The sequence below is a fragment of the Rattus rattus genome, chromosome 9, assembly GCF_011064425.1.
Source record: "Rattus rattus isolate New Zealand chromosome 9, Rrattus_CSIRO_v1, whole genome shotgun sequence".
Lineage (NCBI taxonomy): Eukaryota > Metazoa > Chordata > Mammalia > Rodentia > Muridae > Rattus > Rattus rattus.
Window position 1 is genome coordinate 16,868,806 of NC_046162.1, and position 18,794 is coordinate 16,887,599.

General features: G+C 44.8%; 1 protein-coding gene across 4 annotated transcripts in view; it reads left to right on the plus strand.

Moving 5' to 3' along the window:
- The window catches only part of Glyr1 (glyoxylate reductase 1 homolog), a 35,641-nt gene that overhangs the window by 9,647 nt on the left and 7,200 nt on the right, over positions 1-18,794 (plus strand). Inside the window, exons 4-12 of one of the 4 annotated variants that reach the window (XM_032912552.1) lie at positions 3,260-3,398; positions 3,829-4,068; positions 8,562-8,648; positions 10,073-10,129; positions 10,729-10,779; positions 10,869-10,942; positions 13,956-14,055; positions 17,615-17,725; positions 18,608-18,709. In XM_032912552.1, the coding sequence (XP_032768443.1) occupies positions 3,260-3,398; positions 3,829-4,068; positions 8,562-8,648; positions 10,073-10,129; positions 10,729-10,779; positions 10,869-10,942; positions 13,956-14,055; positions 17,615-17,725; positions 18,608-18,709 (961 nt within the window). The remainder of the gene's footprint in view (positions 1-3,259; positions 3,399-3,828; positions 4,069-8,561; positions 8,649-10,072; positions 10,130-10,728; positions 10,780-10,868; positions 10,943-13,955; positions 14,056-17,614; positions 17,726-18,607; positions 18,710-18,794) is intronic. The other 3 variants (XM_032912553.1, XM_032912555.1, XM_032912554.1) reach the window with 3 other exon arrangements.

An 18,794-nucleotide genomic window follows, 5' to 3' on the forward strand; every position in this document is an offset into this window, starting at 1 on the left:
TACCAAGTTCTAGAAAAGCCAGGGCTACATAATGTCTTTTTTTCTTTCTTTTTAGCTTAAGGCCAGTTATGATGTACACACCTTTAATTGCAGCATTTGAGAGACAGAGGCAGGCATTTGAAACTAGCCTAATCTACATAGTGAATTCCAGACCAAGCTCCCTACCATTAATTAATTTATTTATTAATTACAATTTTTTAAAAAATGTTAAAGAGTTATCCAGCCAGGGGACTGGAGAGATTGTCAGTGATTGAGTGCTGGCTCCTCTTCCAGAGGACCTGAGTTTGATTCCCAGTGCAGCTCACAACCTTTTATAATTCCAGTTCTAAGGAATCTGACACCACTTTCTGGCCTCCAAGAGTAGTATCAGGCACACAAGTGATATACCGACATACATGAAGACAAAACATCCAAACATATGAACTAAAATAAAATAAAAAAGTTACCCAGCTGAGCATTTTACTACCTCTTCGCCCACTGTCAGGCAGTCATTCTGCCCCTAAAAATGACTGTAAGGTGGCAGCATCACTTAACGTTAACTAGAGAACACCAGTTTCCTGCCAGCCTACACTGCTGTTCTTCCAGGATTAGAGGTGTTACTGAAGTTCCGGCTAAAAGACATCAAGTCATTAAGCAGGCTGGGCTTCGCTATGTGACCACTACAGAACACATTTTGTTCTGATGGCTGAAGGGATTCAGGTGTGTTTTGCTTTCTAGAGGTAATCCTTCTGTGCTCTGGTGCTGGTATTTTATTGACTGTACTTCTGATTATCCAGGTCATTTGGTCAGTTTTTTGAGATTAACATTTCTTGCTTTTATCTTATCTAAATCCTGTTTGTATTGTCGGTTCATTTGAACGTTTCAAAGGTCACTGTGTTAGGAGGATTCAAAGTAGTCTCTCAGAGTCCATCTAGAAGTGAGTAGGGTTTGTGTGTTCTTCCTTCTTACAGAAGTCAAAACGATGGAGGCTGACTTACTGGCATTCTTCCATAGAAGTCCTCACCTTTGCTTTTTCTGGCAGTCAGAGGTTGGTAGGAGGAGGCAGGCATGACCGTGCCCAAAAGGAGTGAAGGGATTACGGCCTGCAGAGCTTCTAACCCAGTTCTGGAGGACAGACAGTGTGTGTCTTGAGAACCATCTTTAAGCTTTATCCCTGACACTGGTGTGGTCTCTGAACTAGGCCACCAGTTAGTACTGCAGCCCTACTGCCATCACCTCTGTCCTTAGGACTCAGTAAATAACGGTGAAGAGCTGTGGTGGGTCCCTAGGGACATTCTGGCCAACATTTAGAGGTCAATACCTTATTTCATGTTTCTTCCCTGTGGGTTGGATTCATGGCTCTTATGTCAGATTGCAAACTGTAGTTGAGCTGGCCACCAGAAAACCTCTTTCCACTGATAGATAAGGTTGGCACTGTGTGCCAGAGCCTACTGTCTATCCCTCTGTGTTGTTTGCCTCAGCCATAGGTATCATGTCTGCTCTGGTGTGCTGTCTCAAAATGTGTCCCAGGGCTGCCATATTTGTTCTTGACCTGTCTTCACAATTGTTCCCACAGAACAGAGTGAAAAAAGTGGAGATGGATAAACAACACTTTGGCCGTTATTAGTGAATATTCTCCAACTTTCTCTACAGAAAGAAGTTTTACAGTTTTTTTTTTTTTTCTTTTCTTTTTTTCAGAGCTGGGGCCTGAACCTAGGACCTTGAGCTTGCTAGGCAAGCGCTCTACCACTGAGCTAAATCCCCAACCCCAGCTTTACAGTTATTGATGTAACCCAGTTTCTGAATCCTTAGCCTGACCCAATGAGTATTATGGGCAAATACATATGTAATTTAACCAGCACTTTGCCAAGCCTGTAATATGTTCTCATTTTCACTTGGATTCCAGAGCATCATTTAGGAAAGCCACAGAAAGCCTACTGCAGCAGACTTGCTCAGGATCCATGACAGGCCAGATACTTCAGAACTAGCAGCTGACTGCTTTTTTTAACTTAAGGTGTTACACATTGGCAGTCAAAATTAACAATAAGAGGAGTTCACTTTGCCTTTCAAAAAGAATGTCATTTAAAGCCTCTTTTTGTGACTGTTGCCCTCATCCCAAAACATATTACGTATGGTTTTGTAGCCATGGATACTGTCATTTAAGAACAAATGTGGCTGCATATGTCTGTAAGAGCAGCATACTCTTAGATACTGCATTTGGGGTAGAATGCTCAGTTGGTAGGCAGTTCAATCTTCAGCACTGTGTGTACCAGGAGTGGTGGTGCAGACCTGTGATCCCAGCATTTGGGAGGGGGAAAGCAAAAGAATCAGGAGTTCAGGGTCATCCTTAGCTATGTAAAGTTTAGCCAGTTTACTAAGTTTTACTGAGTCTATGCCAGGTATTGTGGCACACACACCTTTAATTACATTATTCAGGATATGGAAGCAGGCAAATCTCCATTAGTTGGAGGCAAGCCTGATTGTTACAGTAGTGAGACCCTATCCCAAAAGAAAGAAAAGATACATGAGTCCTTGCCTTTTTTTTTTTTTTTTTTTTTTTTTTTTAAAGTCTGGTGTGTGGTGGTGCAGGCCTTTAATCTCACCACTTGGCAGGGAGAGGCAAGTGGAACTCTGAGTTTGAGGACAGCCAGGGCTACTCAGAGAAACCCTATCTTGAAAAACAAAATTATATTTCATTAATCTGGTTACATTCCTGACCCTAGGTTGATTGATGGACAGATTTTGTAATCTGATTCAAATAGTTGACTAATTCAAATGTGGTGGTTCACACCTGGAATTCCAGCGCTCAAGCAACAGAGATAGGAAGAGGGCCTGGTCTGCATGGTGAGTGACAGGTCAGAGAGAGCCTGTATTGAAAGCCTGTCCATAGAGAGAGAATGAGAGTACACAGACAGCTGTTTCCTTGTGTGACAGTGTTGCCATGGTTTATAATGCTTGCAAGTCTCCCTGGCCTTCATGCAGACAATCTACAGGCTTTGCCTGCAGTGAGCAAGTTTCAGATGTGTATGGTTGGGTATGGAAAGCTGGTGAATGAGAATGATATGGTGACTTCAATGGAGGAAAGTTCTGACCTGTTGTGGGTCTGTTTGTTTTAAGAAAATGTACTTGAGGCTCAAGAGTTAGAGGTGAATGGTTGGTAAGGTTTAGGTCTCTTTTAATTTTCAGCTAAAACAAATGGCATTAAAGCCCTCCCCTAGTGAGATGTCAGGAATGTGTTGGCATGGACAGTATGGATGAAACTCTGTTTGTTTCCTACTAGCGCATGGATCAAAGTGGAGCAGCTGAAGCCTTACCATGCTCACAAGGAGGAGATGATCAAGATCAACAAGGGCAAGCGGTTCCAGCAAGCTGTGGACGCTGTCGAGGAGTTCCTCAGGAGAGCCAAGGGCAAAGACCAGGTAAGAGAGAGAGAGGCTGCAGTGGTCCCTCCAACATCAGGCCAGTGGTTTGCATGGTTCCGAGAAGATGGTTTGTGTCAGACACTCCTTTTCCGTGAGATGCCTAGAAGAGGACACCTGTGTCCAGAACTCTGCCCGTGGCTCCCTTTTTCTAAGGCATGTTGTTTTGGGAGGAGTCGCTCACCTTCACAGCACAGGCAAAGAGCTTAGGAGTACAGCCACCTCTCACCTTTGGGGCTGTAGACAAGTGACATGTTTTTCTTTTTTTAAGCTGTCTTTCCAGCGCAAAGAGAGGTGAGCAAGGATCCTGTTTCTCAGGGTGCTATGAAGACAATTCACAGAACTGCTGAGAGAATTGTGTGGCCCATGTTGATGGCAGTGGTGATAGTGGCTGTTGTAGTGGTTATCATTATTATTGTTGAACTTTCAGACATCATCTCACACTTCTGCTGATGACAAGAATCGGCGTAATTCCAGTGAGGAGAGAAGTAGGCCAAACTCAGGTGATGAGAAACGCAAGCTTAGCCTGTCTGAAGGGAAGGTGAAGAAGAACATGGGAGAAGGAAAGAAGAGGGTGACTTCAGGCTCTGCAGACAGAGGCTCCAAATGCCTTAAAAGAGCCCAAGAGCAAAGTCCCCGAAAGCGGGGTCGGCCCCCAAAGGATGAGAAGGTTTGTCTTACCGCTTCCGGGACTAGTGTCTTTTTGTGTGTAACCCAGAGCTGTGCTCTTCAGTATGGTCTTGCTCATCTAGTGGGTGTGGAGTCCTCCCCATGTTCTGTAGGCAGAGTGAGAGCAAGATGTAGACAGAGGAGCAGAAGGTGAAGGCAGGAATGCTGTCTCCTGAGTTGCTCAGGCCAGGGGCAAGGCTAACAAGAAGGAAGGGAAAACACTGTAGAGGTGAGCATGCACTCCACTTGAGGCATGATTCTGGCATGAGTATCCCGGTGCAGGTAGAGGGACAGGGCAGACAGATTGGCACTGGGTTGCAAAGGACCATTCGGTAAATTCAAGATGGTGGAAGTATTAGGAAGCTGTTTAAGCTGGTTGTTCAGATGGCAGTGTGCCAAACTGGGCCTTAGTTATTGCAAGGTCAGAGAAAGGGGCCTGAAGCCATATAGAAAGCCAGAGTCACAGGTGTACCCGTGAGAGGTAGCGTTTCCTGAAAAGAGTCGGGAAGAGGCGTGTCACAGCAGCCCTCCTGTGATTTAGCAGCTGGTTATGTGGAAAGGCAGAGATGACAGGATAAGGAACCTTCAGGCTTTACTTCCAGAAGATAGTGTTGCTTCCTACATGATCAAAGGAGAGAGAAATGGTTCTGTGGCTTTAAGAGGGATTTGGGGTTTGACTTGTCTTTGTTTATGGAACTAAGGGTAGAACCTAGAACTTCATGCATGGTAGACAAGCACTCTACCATTAAACTAGCCTTCGGATCTTTTTTAGTGTGAGACATTTGAAGCACAGCCTAGAAAGTGCTACCATCTTGGAGGAAAAAACAGACTAATCCAACATGAAACTAGGTGAGCTCGTCTCAGAAATGTGTGGAGGGTGCTCAAGAGCAGAGGCTGCACTGCAAAGAAAGTATGTGGTCAGGGCTAATGAAGTTGTGAGTGTGGCCAGGTGAAACGAGGAGGAAATGGCACATCTCTTGTTGCCTTCTGGCTAACAGACCTGAGTTTCAAGAAGTGGATGGCCTGTGAATAGTGAGCGCCCCTGGGAGATCTGCAACCATGGTAAAGAAAGAGAAGCCAGAAGAAGCCAGACGGCTGATGGAACAAGATATAAAGCCTTGGTGAAATACTAGACTGGCAGGTTCAGACACCAGAGGGACAGGGCCCTGGGCAGCTCAAGCGGCAGAAAGAGCAGACGAGCTCACTGCATCTTGGGGCTGACCCAGTTTTACTCCTTCCATGAGGTGCCTAGCCACTGCTGCCAGGTTGTCTGGTTTTCCTTGAGAGAGGCTAGAAAAACAGAATTGTATATGAAGTGCCCTAAGTTTAAATGTTTGAATCTGATTCACATTTTTAAAACACTTTAGGGTTCTATATGACTATCTTTGGCTAGGCACAGTCTGGTCTGACTCTGGGCCTCTGATTGAAGAGGCTCTTTACACTGTCCTAAAGCTAAGAAGGAAGAGAGCAAAAGTCTCTATGACCATGCTCAGAAAGTAGGGGGCTTCAGAGATCTGCCAGCCTCAGTGAGTGGGGACTTCACAAGGGATATGGCATGATGAGTCCCAAAGACACAGTTTTTAAATAGAGAAGGAATCAGAGCCATCAGATATTACATTGCCTTCCAAATTAGTACTGTCTTTGGGCAGGCTTCTCACAGACTCCTAGACAGAAACAACTTCCTTTGGAAGGGAAATACACTGGAGAGGTTAGGACAAAGTTCTGCTTGTTTACTATAACCTATGACTTGCTGCAACTGATTAACTATAGCCAAATTCCTTTCCCCAGTTTCCTAGTCCGATCCTGCAGCCCTCATATGTTTATTGGAAGACTTGGAGAATAGTGGGCATCAGATCCAAACCCTGTGTGGGCTATTTCCAGGATAGGAGCTGAGTGTGCAATGAGAACTGAAGTGGAAGGTCTTCAGTCTAGCCCTCCCTAGATCCTGGCCAAATTTCTCCAATCTTAAGGCTTTCCACAAGCTGGTAATGAGAAGCAATCTACCCCCCAACACTGTAATTCATCGGGGGCACAGTAACTTTTAACCAGGTTTCAGTCTAGGAGAACCCTTGGCCACCGCTAACAGGGTCCATTCTGGGTGTTTTTGGGCTGGACCTATGTTTGATGCTTCAGGTAGAGTGTCCTGGCACTAGAATGACAGTGCGTCTGACCTCATCTATCCTGTAGCTCACAGAGTGCAGGTGTGTTGCCATAGCAATTGTCAGTTGACTGAAAATAAGCAGTAAAGCACAGGCTCCTAGTTTCAGAGTCCCAGGTGAGTGTCATTCTGTTGTAGTATAATCTTGTGCCCCCCAAGAATAACTGAAAAGGCTGGCCTAGAGCTTAGAGGTGTCAAATGCTTGCCTACAGACAAGGCTGAATTTGTGTCTAGACTTCTGTTTGAAAGCTTGCCTGCCAGGAGCCCTGTTCCTATGTCTTAGCTGGGCTCTCCTTTTCTAAGCCGAGAACTACAGCTTTGACTTCAACTTCAGACCATCCCTGCAGAAATGTGTCAGACCTGTGGTACTCATAAAATTTTATATTCACACCAAGAAGAGTAAATCAGGATTGGACCAAGAGCTGTAAACTCTGAAGCTCCATTGTCCCAACTTCACTGACTGCAATTTAAATTCACCAGCCTGGTGTCAGAGGCAGTGTTGTAACTTGGTTGAAGGCCTCTGTGTTAGCACAGATAGAGATTGTATCTGTGCTTGCAGAACAGTCTTTGTAGCAGCGCCACACTAGGCTCCGTTAGACAGGTGCTTATTCGGCAGCTTTCCTGCCACCTAAGAGAGAGACGCAGCTCCTGTCAGGAAGAGATGCCGACTTCTCTAATACACACTCGGCTTCATCTGCACGCCAGCATGATTCCTATGTGGAGTAGAGTGGACAGAACACAGCAAGGCAAGGACACACTGGTAATAGCACCAACCCTGAGTCTAATTTGTTAAAATTTAAGTTGTTTCATGTAGTTTTTTTTCTTTTGGTTGGTTGGAGTTTGGTTTGGTTTGGTTTGGTTTTGGTGTATATTTTATAGCCTTGACTGGCTTAGAACTATGTAGACCAGGCTGGCCTCAAACTCAAAAGAGATATGATTATGTCTGCCTCCCTAGAGACTAGGATGAACAGTGTGGGCCACCATTTCTGGGAGTTTCAGTCATTTGTTTTCTTTTATTTTTTAATACAGGGTTTCTCTTTGTAGCCCTGGCTGTCCTAGGACTTGCTCTGTAGACCAGGCTGGCCTCAGGTCTACCTCTGCCTCCTGAGTGGAAAGATTAAAGGCATGAGCCAACACTGGGCCTCAAGTTTGAATTTTTAATCTGTCTCACAATTGTCCAATGCTACTTGAGCTCTCTACACCTCAGTTTTCTTTTCTGTAAAAGGAAGGCAATATTTGTTCTTCTGTTGTGAGTAATAGGGGTTTATGAGACTATGTATGTAAATTAGTACTAAGGTGGCTATTGAAAGCTTTGCTGTCACTGTAATCAACATCACCTTCAAATGGGGAAAGGTACAGAAAAGTCAAATAAAGCTTCTTTGACGAGGAGACCTTTCCATGGTGCCCTAAAGCGAGCCTGAGAGTCCAGTAGACATGATGGAAGGCCATCCCCAGTAATACAGAGGTCCTGAGGCAGGTTCATGTCTGGGGTATTTGAGATAGGGGGATGGAGGCAGATGATGGAAAGGAAACGGAATTAGGACTTGGGCAGAGATGCTGGTGGAGTAAAGTGTCTGACGTAGAGCCTGGCTTTAGACTTCACTGTGAGAAGTGGGGAGCTGGCTTTGGGGAGATAAGATAAGGTCTGACTTGGGCTGGTTTGCAGAGACTAGACTCCATAGGCCCAGAGAAGGAGCTGCAGATTCAGTTTGCATCTGCTTACTGGCAGTGATGATCATGTGGTGTCCAGTTTGGTACAAGTGACAAAGGTAGCTTTATGGTGGCAAAGCAGTAGAGGAGGCAACCTGTCACCAGGGAGGTGGATCTTCATCACAGGAATAGCCGAATGTCCATGGGCACGTGAGCATTCACCCTGGAATCCCACCTAGGTAGGTAAAGTATGAGGTATCACAGTTGTAGGAAGGGCTGGCTTTGTACGGGAATGGGGCACAAGCCATGTGTTAAAGAGTTACTCATTTAAGAACACCCAGGTATCCTTACCATATAGTTGTTTTTCTTTGTGTTTCTTTAAGACAAGGTAGATTTCCTCCAACCCACTATTAGTGATTATTATTCCCATAAAGAATTTCCCTGTGAGTTGCCGGCAGCTTTCTTACTAACCTTCCTCCTTGTGACATGAGTGCATTAGCAGGTTTTGTTATTACAAAACTGCAGGAAGCAGTTACCCTTTTCCTCCCACTTAAAGCCTTGTCCAGGGGTTGGCTCGAATTTACACTTAGACCATGGCACTTGCCAGGAGCTTATTAGTTCAGGGCTGAGTGTGGCGAAAAGGGGAAGCAAAATATGCTGATGCTCTCTCTGCCTTTCTCCTGTAGGACCTCACCATCCCTGAGTCTAGCACTGTAAAGGGGATGATGGCTGGACCAATGGCTGCATTTAAATGGCAGCCAACCGCGAGCGAGGTAAAGAACTTTTTCTTGTTAGTTGGACTGGCCACAGTATCAGAACAAACACATAGCAGATTTTCTGACTATGCTGTGTGATCTTCTTTTCCTAGTCTCCTTTTTCTGGTTTTTGGTTTTGTTTTATCGGAAAGCACTATAGAAGTCTGGGGGGTAAAAAAAAGGAAAGTGTGTATCCTCAGAGTACTCAATGTTTAGGTCTGAGATTCCAGGTGGTCTGCCTGTTTGGCATCATGTGAGATTATAGACCCAAGATCCTTCTGCCTTGGATACCCAGGAGGTGCTGGGATTACAGACATGTAGCCACCAATGCAGATCTTGATGTTTTGTAGCTTGGGGATTGGAAGAGGTACACTGGCTTCACTGAGCCTGCACCTGGTGCTAGGCATAGTGATGAACAGCTGTGGAGATCTGTGGTCATAGCAACTGTAGTCAGAATTGACCCCAGGAAGCCAAGGCCTACAGGGGTTTGCCTCAGACCCAAGGAGAACAGCTCTCCAAAGGTGGAAGAGTCCTGGAACTGCTGTGGTGTATATAGCCAGGCCAGCTATATGCCTGGTGAACGCTTAGTACTAAAATGCAGGAGAACTTTGCAGTATTATTTCAGAGAGTTACTAGAGTGACTGATCTCAACCTGCAGAACATGTCTTTCTATACTTGAGCCCATTTTTCCCTTAGCTAGAATGGAGTTGCTTATGAAAGACCAGAACTAGGCTGATGGCACAGGCATGTAATCCTAGCAACAGGTTCATGGTTAGCCTGTGTCAAGTAAGTTTAAGGCCAACTGAGTAACTCAGATACAATCTCAAAATAAAAAGTGGGAAAAAGACAATGTTCAAGAAGCAAAGGTGGGTGGGTGGCTCTCTATGTGTTCAAGGCCAACCAGAGTTATAAAGTGAGTGCATCTCTCTAAAAAAAAAAAAAAAAAAAACACAAAACAAAATAGCAACAACAACAACAACAAAAAAAAGAAAGGTTTGGAGGAGCTCAGTGGTAAAACACTTACCTACCATGGGCAATGCCCTAGATACAGTCCCTTGTTCAGGAAATAAAAAAAAATAAGAAAAAGAAAAAAAGGTTGGGGATTTAGCTCAGCGGTAGATCACTTGCCTAGCAAGCACGAGGCCCTGGATTCGGTCCCCAGCTCTGAAAAAAAAAAAAAAAAGATGGAGGAAGAGGTGGACAGATGTCTATGAGATCGAGGCCAGCCTGTTCTATAGAGTCAGTTCTAGGACAGCCAGGGCTACACAGAGAAACCCTGCTTCAAAAAAAAAAAAAAACTTAGTTCAGAAATAGAAGCTTCCAGACAGCTCTGAAGGAGACTTGGTTGGAGAAGCCATGCAGCAAGAGGGATCCCTCTTCTAGGCAAGAGGAAGTGACTAATAGAGGGTAGTTCATTTAATTTCTTTGTCTTTCAATTTCAGCCAGTCAAAGATGCAGATCCTCATTTCCATCATTTTCTGTTGAGCCAAACGGAGAAGGTGAGTGCTCACTTGGGGCAAAAATGTTTATGAATGCCACAGCAATGGGCTAAGTATGGGCCCATGAGGAAGTCAGGTACCAGTGAGATTAAGAATAAACAAAAAACTTTACAACTCAGCCACTCGTGCTGCTAAGGTATCATCACTTGCCTTCAGAGTGTGAGGCAGGAGGAGCTAGACATACAGGCTGTCCATCTCTGTGAGGTTGCCCATGTGCCTGGTGCCACATCCTGTGGCTCTGTGGTCAGGATGGCCTCCCAGCCCTGTGTTGCAGCAGGAAGCTTTACTAATATTGGTGAGGCCAAGGGTGGCTACCAAGATCCTATAGCGGTGGGTGGCTTTGGAAGATTTCATTTCCAGCCTAGCTCTTCTGACCGACTGCAGACGAGACACATAAGATGGCAACTCTGACGCTCAGAGTCAGAGACCTTGGAAGAACTGTGCAGTGTTGAGGTAATGAGTGTTTACTCTGAATTTGATAAAATTATACAACAAAGAAACATTCCATGTAACCATCTCACTTTAGGCTGAGCATTTTGGGAAATTGCCGTGTAGAGCTCTTAAACTTAATAAATGGTCTTTTCCTCCCTCTTTCTTAGCCAGCTGTCTGTTACCAGGCAATCACAAAGAAGTTGAAAATATGTGAAGAGGTAAGTAGGCCCTGCCTTGAGGTCTTTATTTCACCTGTGGCCTCATCGTGGGCAGATGGTGAGTGGTTATGTGTGTTCTCTACCCCTAGGAGACTGGCTCCACCTCCATCCAGGCAGCAGACAGCACAGCTGTGAATGGCAGCATTACCCCCACAGACAAAAAGTAAGACCTTGGATGAGGGGCCTTCTGGAGGCTCTGCATTCTGTTAGAGCTGGGGAGGTGGCACCAAGAAAGTCCTTGAGAGCCATGTCCAAGCCACTGATACTAATCTGGGAACAGTTTGACTACACAGAGGTGGAAGTTGCCATCTCCCCCAGGGTCCTCCCTTGGGAATAGGCTAAGGACTTGGCTGTACAATAGTAAGTCTGACAACTGCTTCTGAAATTCTCTGAGCCCCCGGAAAGATGTCTTGTTTAAAGCTTTTTTTTTTTCCTTTTTTTTCGGAGCTAGGGACCAAACCGAGGGCCTTGCGCTTGCTAGACAAGCACTCTACCACTGAGCTAAATCCCCAACCCCGAAAGATGTCTTATTAAGTACTACTTCAAGCCTGAGATCGTCCTTCTCAGTTGATAGAAAGCGTAGCCTTAGAATTCATGTCCTTGAAAGTAGCAGAACTGCCCTTGCCAATACTGCTAGTCTAGAACTATTCTTGGAAATGTGGCTCAGTAGGCCCATGATGGGAGCTCCTAAGATTAGCCATGGAGAGAGACGTGAAGGTTTTTGGAATAAGCCCTTGGTCTTGCCATACCTGTCTCTGTTGTCACCTCCCAGCCTTCCCCATGTACCTGCCAGCTACTTCCCACCTTGCCTAGACTATGGGTTCCAAACCTTCCACACACTTACTTGCCTTTGCTGCTTCGCTGTGAACCCGTTGAGTCAAGTCATTTGGTAAAAAAGCTGTCTTCACTAAGAGACTATGTTGTGAACAATATAATATAACAAGTATGAATTCTAGTTTGTACCTTCCATACAGTTCTCTCACAGACTAAACTCAGTATATCTTTTGACAGTTCAAACCATTGAAATCCTTAGTTAGACAGGTTCTTCTCAAACTCCCCTCTGCAGGATGCAGAAGATAGGAGCTAATCAGAGGGGAGGTGGAGCCCAGAAATGGTCGTGCACACCTGTGATCTGAGCACTTGAGACACTGGGACAGAGAAGGATTAGGAGTTCTAGGCTAACATGGGCTACTTACTTAGCGCAACCATGTCTCAAAACAAAAAGATGAGGGCCAGGCATGGAAGGCAGATATCCCTTAGAAAGGATTGTATTTGTTTTAAAATCAAGATCAGCACAGGACTAAGGACCCAAGATCCTGACTGCCTCTCGAGGCACTGGACTCTTTCTTAACATGAGTTTGAAGTCAACCACAAAGCAACTGACCCACATTAATCCACAGAGACACAGAGACTACTGGACTGTCTCTTGTTATGTTGGAAATCTAGACACTTGATTCATAGATCTATTGTGTTTTCCAAAACACAAAAGGAAAGAAAATTTCCCTGTCCCGACAGGCCTTCCTTGGGGAATTGTGCTACACTGGAGAACTATGGATGGCAGAAGTCTAAGCATGAATCCTAGTGTTCAGGGAACCCTATTTTGTTGAGGAAGGTGGTGTTTGATTCAGATGTCATATGTGCTAGGACAAAGAGTGTTGAGTGCTGGGTATTTCTGTAAGTGTAAGCCTCCAAGTAAAGGACTCATTTTCCAAGGGTGCCTGCAGATGGGATTTCCAAAAACCAAAGGGAAAGAGAGCTGCACAGAGTTTTCATGGGAATTCTGCAGAAAGCCGAAAGAGAACCCAAATAGAAAACAAAAAATAGTGGAATTTCTGATAGAAAAAAAAAGGCATTATTTAACTATTGCACTATATAAGAAGAGATAGAGAGATGTAAGAACCAATTGGGTGTAATGCTTCACTCTAGACCCTCACACTCAGAAGCCTGACGTAGGAACATTGCTGTTAGTTCAGGTTACTGAGCTACAGAGCTGGCCACACTGGTCTACAAAGTGAGACTGTATCTCAATTTCTAAAACAAGGTCCAGGGAGACTGGCCCAGCTGGTAAAGCACAAGATTGAGGACCTAAATTCAGTTCCCAATACTCACATGAAAAAGTCAGGCATGGTGGTACATACCTCCAGTATCAGTGCCGGGGACAGACAGGTAGATCACTGGGACTCACTGGCCAACCAGCTTCACCTGCTTAGCAAGTTTCAGGCCAGTGAGAACTTTGTATCCAAAGAAAGGTGGTAATGTCTGAGGAATAACATTCAAAGTTATCTTCTGTTGTGTTTTTGTTTTTGTTTTGTTTTGTTTGTGGTGCTAGGGACTGAAGGAAAGGGAAGGAAGGAAGGAAGGAAGGAAGGAAGGAAGGAAAGAAGAGAGGAGGGGAGGAGAGGGGAGGGGAGGGGAGAGGAGAGGAGAGGAGAGGAGCCAAAGTTATCTTCTGACTTATACATATTCACAATGTACAAGAACTAAAGACTTTTAGACAAGATGTAGATCTCTGTACAAGTATATAAAGATAACAAGGAGTAGCAAGCCAGCCCCACCAAGTTATCCAGTTGCAGGAAGGAGTACATAGAGGAAGTTAAAGGTAGGCAAAATCTGTTGTGTGCATGTCAGCCGCAGAGACGGCATTGGGAACAATGTTTTGGAAGATGTAGACAGGCTGAGTGTGAGAGCCTGGGTGTCAGGGAAGGGTGGAGCATATGAATCCTAGCACCTGCATTGTGGAGGTTGCCTGACTCTCAACTCTTTGTCTCTGTGGCTTATGCATTTTAGCACAAGTTGTGGTGGTCTTGATCCACAGAGGGGTGCTGATCAAGAAGCCATTCAAGAGCTGTAGCTCAGTGCTTTGTCACTGGAGTAGAAGTAGAAGCTCGGATGCTTTATCAGAGCAGCAAGGGGGGCCCACAATTGGAAGACTTGCCATGAGCCATGCTTTGGTCTCTGGTGGTTAAAGATTTAGACTTGGCCATATGCATTTAGGGACCCTTACTGACTGTCCAGGAAAGGAAGAGGTACAGTGCTGTGCCAAAGAGTATGGCTCAGTGGTTAACCATTGTCCTAATATGAAACACCTCTGGATTTGATGACAACACCATTTAAAAAAAAAAAAAAGTCACTTATGCTTGCCTTTGCCTGGACCAATCAACATCTGTCTCTTTCAGGATAGGATTTTTGGGCCTTGGCTTAATGGGAAGTGGCATCGTCTCCAACTTGCTAAAAATGGGTCACACAGTGACTGTCTGGAACCGGACTGCAGAGAAAGTAAGTATCAAGGGTGAGGTTTGTCGGGCCTTAGAAAGTGGAGTAACTGAGGGTGGTAGATATCTGTCTCCATCCAACATTCTTCACCCAGTAAAACAAGAACTGAGCTTTGTCCAGGCAAGAAGATATGTAGGATATTGTGTAGGCAGATGTGGTGAGATGTGTCTGTATTCCAGCACTTAGGAGGTTGAGGCAAGAGGAGTGCGAGGCATTCTAGGGGCCTAGATTATATAGGAAGTCTAAGCCACAGTGAGACCTTTTCTCAGAAATACAAACAAGCCTGCCATGATGGCACTGGTACATCTTTAATCTTAATACTTGGGAGACAGAGGCAGATGGATCTCTATGAGTTTGAGGCCAGCCTGGTCTACAGAACAAGTTATACGACAGCCAGGACTATGTAGAGAGACTTTCATTTAAAAAAACAAAACCTGGTTCAACACACAACACACAACACACACACACACACACACTTTAAAAATAAATAAAAATGATCTTCTGGACCAGGGAGATAGTACAGTAGGTAAAAGTACTTGCCACCAAATCTAACCACCTAACTCCTGAATTTGATCACCATATTGTGAAAGAAGGGACACAACTTCCCCTCTGCAATTTGTCCTCTAACCTCTGGCCCACATATTCACAGACACATATCACTCATTCAGTAAATAATTGCAAAAGCAAGAAAAAGTGTTGGAGTAGTCCTCTAGCCAGATACACTAGCATATGCCTATAGTCCTAGCTGCTCAGGAGGTTGAGGTAAGAGGGGCTCTTGAGGCCAGACTGTATGGTAGATACAGTGACTCCCTATCAAAATGACAACAAAATAGAATGCTCTGCTGTGCTCCTGGAATAATAAAGAACATGGATTGAATTCTCAGGAAAGAGAGTAAAATGGAATTTTGATGGCTCATGCATTAGGTAGAAGGATCACCATGAGTCAAAGCCAGCCTGGTCTACCTAGCAAGTTAAAGGCTAACTGAGCTACAGAATTAGACATTGCCAAAAACAGTTTTGTTTTGTTTTTTTGTTTGTTTGTTTGTTTTTGTTTTTTTTTTGTTTTGTTTTTTTTAGGGTACCTGGTAGGCTGGAGAGATAACTCAGTAGTTAATAGTGCTTACAGACAACCAGGGTTCAGTTCTCAGCACTCTGATGGAGGCTCATAGCCGTTATAACTCTAGTTCAAGGGGTCTGACATGCCCTTCTGGCCTTTGAGGGTACTGGGTACATATACGGTGTACATACCTATTTTCAGGCAAACATTCATATCCATAAAATATATAAATCTTTAAAGGGAAGGAGGCAAGTGGGTCAAGTTGCTGCCATGCTCACTGTTCTGTGTAGCAAATGTACTACGTAGAGCTGTTTCTCTCTAAGATAGAATCGGATTGGGAATATGGCTAGTCTTACTAACCAACTTGCTGTGCACTGAGGTTCTAAGTTCAAATCCCCTGGCATCCACTTGAAAGCTGGGCATTTACAGTTATTTTTTAATTAAATTGAGGCCAAACTTAGGAAGACAGTAGATGTTTATCTCTGGCCTCCACATGCATGTACACAAGAGTCCACACATATATACACCTATAAACATGAATGCACACAAATAATTTTAAAAATCTTTTTAAAAAAAAGTATCAAAAGATTAGACACACAGTGAGAACTCTCTCACTTAGCCTAGAAACACAATCTAACACTTTACTCCAAGATGGCTGCCACTGAACTCTTAAGTCCCCGAAGCTAACTAGACAACTCCAGCAAAGGTAGCTCTTTATAAGCCAGGGAGGAACAGCAAAGACTGATCAGAGAAGTATCTTCAGGAAAGTCGCCAAGACCATCTATAAGCAATCAAAATTCACTAACGCAGAAGGTGAATATGGGGGCTAGAGAGATGCCTGAGTTGGATTCCCAGTGCCTCCGCGGTGGCTCATAGCTGTTTGTAATGGGATCTGATGCCCGCTTCTGGTGTGCATGGAGACAGACAACTCATACACATAAAGTACAGGAATAACTTTTTCAAAAAGAGTTTTTTGTATTTTCAGTTTTGTTTTAGAGACAGGGTCTCGATAGATAGCCCTGGCTGTGGCTAGAGCTCACATCTAGACTAGGCTGTCCTTGAACTCACAGAGATTGACCTTCTGCCTCCCAACTAGATAGGATTAAAGGTATGCAGTACTACAGTTGGCCTTCAGGATTTATTTTTATTTCATATTTTGTGTGTATGAATGTTTTGCTCAAATGTGTATCTGTATACTGTGTGCATGCTCGGTGCCCGTGGAGGTCAGAAGAGTGTGTTAGGTCCTCTGGAACTGGAGGTACAGAGGTTGTGAGCTGCCATGTGGGTGCTGGGAGTAAAGCCCGAGTCTTTTGGAAAAGCAAGTGCTCTTACCAATGAGCCATCTTTATAGTTCTATGGTTATTGGATAATAACTCTCCCAACACAAGAATTGGACAATACTGAATGTCCGTCCACCAATCTCAGAGCCCACGTAGAAGGTTCTCCAACATTATTCCTGTGTTTCACATGTGTACACTCAGAGGTGTGCACACAACATGGTTAATGAAATTTTATAAAAACATTCTTAGGGGCTCTGGGGAGATGGCTCAGCAGTTAAGGGCCTTGCAGAGAATCCACTTCCAGTTGCAGTTCCCAAACCCACATAGTGGCCTACAGACATCTGCCTCCTGTTCCAGGGAATCTAACACATTCCGAGCACCAAGGGCACCAGACACGTATGTGGTACATATATGCATATGCGGGGAAAATACTTATACAAAGTAAAAAAAGGTAAACATCTTTTTCCCAAGACAGTTTCTCTTTGTATCCCTGCCTGTCCTAGAAATCACTCTGTACACTGGTCACAAACTCAGAGATCTGCCTACCTCTGCCTCCCAAATTTTGGGATTAAAGTAATCCACTACCACCACCACCACCAAAAAAAAGTTTAAAAAAACAAAACAAAAGCTTGTGCTCAAATTACTGTGATTCTCTCAGTATCTTCCAGGAGGAAGTACACTAAAGTACCAGTGACCTGTTTTATAGGATACTCTGGATGGTTTTCATTTTAGAAAAAAAGAAGTTAGGATTTTGAGTCCCTGCATAAGTCTTAACCTGGCTGTAGGATTTAGAACCAGCTCCCCCAAGAGGGAATAGCGGCCAAAAGAAAGGGACCACGCAGCCCCACCCTGCTTCCTCTGCCTGTGCCTTCAACTCAGGTCACTGGACTGGTTTTGCCACAGTATTACTAACACCGAGGAGCTGGACATAGTCACTGTTCGCATCCTGCTTTTCAAATTCCAGGCTTCAGCAGATACTCACTGGCCTTGTGTGAAATACCATATCATTTTAGTTAGTTACCATGTTCATCCGTAGAAACAGGACAGTCTGTAAACATCTCTGTCCTCTTACGTCAAGGGGTTGGTCCTCCAGCTCTTGTCTCCCAGGGCTTCAGCCTCAGCCTCCGCCTTGGGAGACCAGCCAGGGGCCTGCACATCTCTGGCCTGTCCGGCATGTATGTTGTGCATTGCATGCAGCTCACGTTAGGATCTGTGACTTTTGCAGTGTGATTTGTTCATCCAGGAGGGGGCCCGTCTAGGAAGAACCCCCGCTGAAGTCGTTTCCACTTGTGACATCACTTTTGCCTGTGTGTCGGATCCAAAGGCAGCCAAGGACGTAAGGATCCCCCTTCCCTCTGCATCTCAGGTTGTAGCCAAGAGAGCTGGCTGGCCTCCTCCCCTTCTCCCCTGCACACCGAGTGAGTGTCTGCATGTGGGGGATATCCCATCTGTGGGCCAACTCCTTTTGGGAAACATGTCAGAGTTGAATACAGACTTCCTTTAATCCAAAGAAGGAATTTCTAGGGTTCTTGAAGTCTGTGTAAACATTTTTCTGAACTGCTCCAGGTGTCCCACCAAGCTGAATTAGTTGTAGCTGAGTGTGCCTTTCTTTTGTCCAAGGGCCAACTCCAATTTTAGCTGCTGCTGAATTTGCATGTGTTACAAATTTAAGTATAGTAGTTAGCCTGTTTAAACTGAGTGATCTAGTCCAAAGAAGCCCCCAAGATAAGTACTGAAGTTCTGTCTTCTGAACCATGGGACAAGAACACAAAGATAAAGGGAACAGTCTGGGAGAACTTTGTTTGGGGGTTGGTTTGTTTGGGTTTTGTTTTAGATTTTGGTTTTTGACTACAGGGTTTCTCTGTGTAGCCTTGGCTGCCATGGAAGTTAGTCTATCTATAGACCAGGCTGGCCTCGGTCCGCCTGACTACTGAGTGCCATGCTTAAAGGCATGCACCGCCACAGCCTAGCTTTGTCTTTGTTTTTTTATATGAAATCTCATATGTAGCTCTCATTGGCCTGGAACTCACAGAGATGCCTCTTCCTGAAATTACTTTTCTCTCCCATACATATTTAGTGGCCTCTTTCCTTTGCATTTTTAATAGTTAACTTCTGATCAGGAAGTGAACTCCAAAAAACCAACAGATTGTGTTCTACAGGGACAACTGAGCACTTAACTGCAAGCCTGGGCTATTGCTTCTTCATTGTGTCCCCACAGCTGGTGCTGGGCCCCAGCGGTGTGCTGCAAGGAATCCGCCCCGGGAAGTGCTATGTGGACATGTCAACGGTGGATGCGGATACAGTCACCGAGCTGGCCCAGGTAGCAGCCTTATGTAGGCTGGCTCTGGATCATCTTTTCAGTGGGAGCCCAAGACCCAGGCTGACCACACCCAAGTACGGGCAGT